The sequence below is a fragment of the Arachis duranensis genome, chromosome 5 (assembly GCF_000817695.3).
Source record: "Arachis duranensis cultivar V14167 chromosome 5, aradu.V14167.gnm2.J7QH, whole genome shotgun sequence".
NCBI lineage: Eukaryota > Viridiplantae > Streptophyta > Magnoliopsida > Fabales > Fabaceae > Arachis > Arachis duranensis.
The window spans coordinates 91,193,149-91,196,340 of NC_029776.3; the positions used below are offsets into that span (position 1 = coordinate 91,193,149).

General features: G+C 29.0%; 1 protein-coding gene across 1 annotated transcript in view; it reads left to right on the forward strand.

Annotated features, from left to right (window-relative positions):
- Nucleotides 1-1,664: 1,664 nt before the first annotated feature.
- LOC107490367 (cytochrome P450 CYP736A12-like) overlaps nucleotides 1,665-3,192 on the forward strand; it is an 8,817-nt gene continuing 7,289 nt past the window's right edge. Inside the window, exon 1 of the mRNA XM_021143952.1 lies at nucleotides 1,665-1,961. Coding sequence (XP_020999611.1) covers nucleotides 1,665-1,961 — 297 coding nt within the window. The remainder of the gene's footprint in view (nucleotides 1,962-3,192) is intronic.

Sequence of the window (3,192 nt, forward strand, 5' to 3'; positions counted from 1 at the left end):
TTAATTTATTCTAAGCTGCTCATTACTCATAACTAATATACTAACTTTGTTGATGTTGAGAACACTAAAAAACTGGTTTCTGTATTCCACTCCCTCACACCTGTGAATGGCTGAGGTTAAGTCATAGTAGTTTGTTTGATTTTTTTTTAGTGTGTTTATAACCTAAATGACCAGTCATAACAAGAACAGAAAAAAATAAGAACATGCATACAAATTCTAGATGAAAAATCTTAACAATTCAGATATATAGTTCATAAACGAATTTTCTACCTGAAATAACGACGACAAGAAAAAATGATGACAAACCTCCGGCGAGGAGAGAAGAAGCATCGATGAGAGCGGCGGCGAAAGGAGCTCGTAAGACAAGAGCACAGCGGAGAGAGCTCGTGCAACGATGGCAATGAAGGGAGCAAACGCGATGAGGGAGATGGAGAGAGCTCGTGCGACGCGAGCCGCGGCGGCGACAGCGGATGACGTCACATCTTCAATGGAGAGAGAGAAGGCAGGGAGTAATTCAAGGATAACGTGAAAAAGTAAAATAAAGCATTGGGAGTTTAGAGAACCTAACTCTTTATTTTAACATTTTCGAACGGAATATTTTAAATTATAGACAGATTTTTTATCTATAATAATTTAATAAAATACAACATTTTTTATTCATTTAATTATAGACGGATTTGTTGTCGGTAACTAATTTTCACGGAAAAAAAAATTTTTCCGACAAAATTATCAAGGATTCTCTTTTCTATCTATAATTTATGCTAATTCTTTTTTGTTTCTGACAAAAAATTCCTTACAAATTTCTTTTATATTTCTGTGGGATAAAATTTACTAAAAATATTCGTCTGTAATAACTAATTTTTTAATAGTATTAAATATTTAAAAAACTTCTTTATCATTAACATTTTTAGAATTTATTGAGTCACACGAACTTTCAAATACCATTTTAAAAGTTTACTCTTTAAATTAAAAAAACACCACCGGTTCTAGTGACCTGTGACCCACAAGGGCGACCCAATGCTAACCACACAGGTTGTTGCCATATATTTGACAAGATTGCGACCAAAAGTTACCGCATCAGTAGAGAAAAGCAAGAGAGAGATTTAAACACATACAACTATAAGCAAAAGAGAGACTTAAACAATAAACACACACAACTACAAGTCACACTCTAATATTAATTGTTATTAGAAAATATTCAAAATAGTATAAACCACGTTTTTTTATTCAAATAAAAAACTTCCTTATTTATTTATTTATTTAACAATAAAATCACGTTTTTGTGTATTATTTTTTTATTTCGTTGCAATAACTTTGCATTCTTAGACTCCAAAAATTAATATAGAAAGTAAATTTGAAATTACTACCTAAAAAGCTAAAAATAAATGAATTTTTTCTAAACTAACACAAAAATAACACTTATTCTAAGAAAAAAAATTGAAAATTAATACACAAAAATATAATTCTTCTTATTCTTACATAAATTAGGAACTGAATATTTATTTATTTATTTATTTAAATAAAATTAAAAGCCCCTATAATAAACCACACTTTATGGCTAACATCACATATAAATACCCCCCAAACCTAGCTTCATATTTTCTATCAACCAAATAATCATAAATCTTCATACAAACTAACTAGGATATACATATTCATCAAGTATGGTAGCCATACTCCTTGGCATATTAGTATTTATAGTCGCCATTATTGTTTGGCTGCATCCAAAGGATAATCGACATAAAGTTCCACCAGGTCCGAAGGCATTGCCACTCATCGGTAACCTCCACATGCTACGAAAACAACCACACCGCACCCTCCAAGCCCTCGCCGCGAAATACGGACCCATAATGTTCTTGAAGCTAGGGCAAGTTCCAACTGTCGTTGTTTCTTCTCCAGAAGCTGCTGAGCTCTTTCTCAAGACCCATGACCTAGATTTTGCAAACAGGCCTAAATTTCAGGTCAGTGATAATTAATAATGAACAAAAAAGACAGCCGATAACTTAATATTAAAATCCGGGGTAGAGTTGTAAGTGAGCTAAGGGAGCTCATGAGCCAACTCGAGATCAATAAGCTAAACTTGTGAGTTAGTGAATCAAACTTGAGCTTGAAATTATATTAATGATTTTAATTATTTAAAATTTTATATTTATTTTTATATATAATTTTAATATAGGACATAAATAAAAAATTTATAATTTATTAATAGATAAATAATATATAAAATTGATATTTTTAAAATATATAAATTATAATTTATTGATATAGAATTATAGATTATATTCCTATTATTTGAGTTAGCTCGTGAGTTCGAGTCAGTTTGTGAATTTTCGGTGAGTCGAATTTGAGTTTAAGTAAAAATGGAGACCACTTTAATAATGACACTAAAAATGTCTTTTTTTAAGACGTTTACATGTGTCATATTATTATTGGATATCTTTATTAAATAGATTAATAATTTATTTTTAATAAATAAGAACAAAATTGATTTATTATAGTAACAATAATAAACTCAATTGTCGGCATTATAATTATTAGACTCAATTTGATTTGATCGAATTACACAATCTAAATCGAATATCTTAAAATTTTTTATAAAAAGACAAATATATCCCTGACTTATTATTTTGCAAATATTTAAATTCCTAAAAATTTAAAAATACAATTAAATTCCTAAAAAAATAGGTTTATTGTTATTGTTATTAAAAAATCTATTTTATTCTAATTTATTAAAAAATTTAAAAATAACCAGTTCATTATTACGTTCAATAATAATGCGACACGTAAACGTCTTTATAAAAAGACGTTTTACGCGTCTTTATGGGAGCATCCCTTTAAAAAATAGGCTCGATTATTAATGAATCGAACCGTGAGTCAAGCTCAATTTTTGTGAGTCGAACTTAAATTTAGTCCAACTCAACTCAGCTCGACTCAGTTCTAACTATAAAAGAAGACACGACCCATCTTTTATTATTGCTAACACATTGGTTATAGTTAGCTGTATTATTTAAGACGACCATTTTTGGCAGGTGTTACATATGAACCATATTCGTCTATGTAACATGTATCCTGTTTGAAAAAGATGTTTAGAATGAAAATAAGTTCTAATCATTCTAAAGTCCTTGCCCAAAAAAAAATCATTCTAAAGTTATTTTATTTTATATTTTATATTTTTATTTATTTTATTTTATA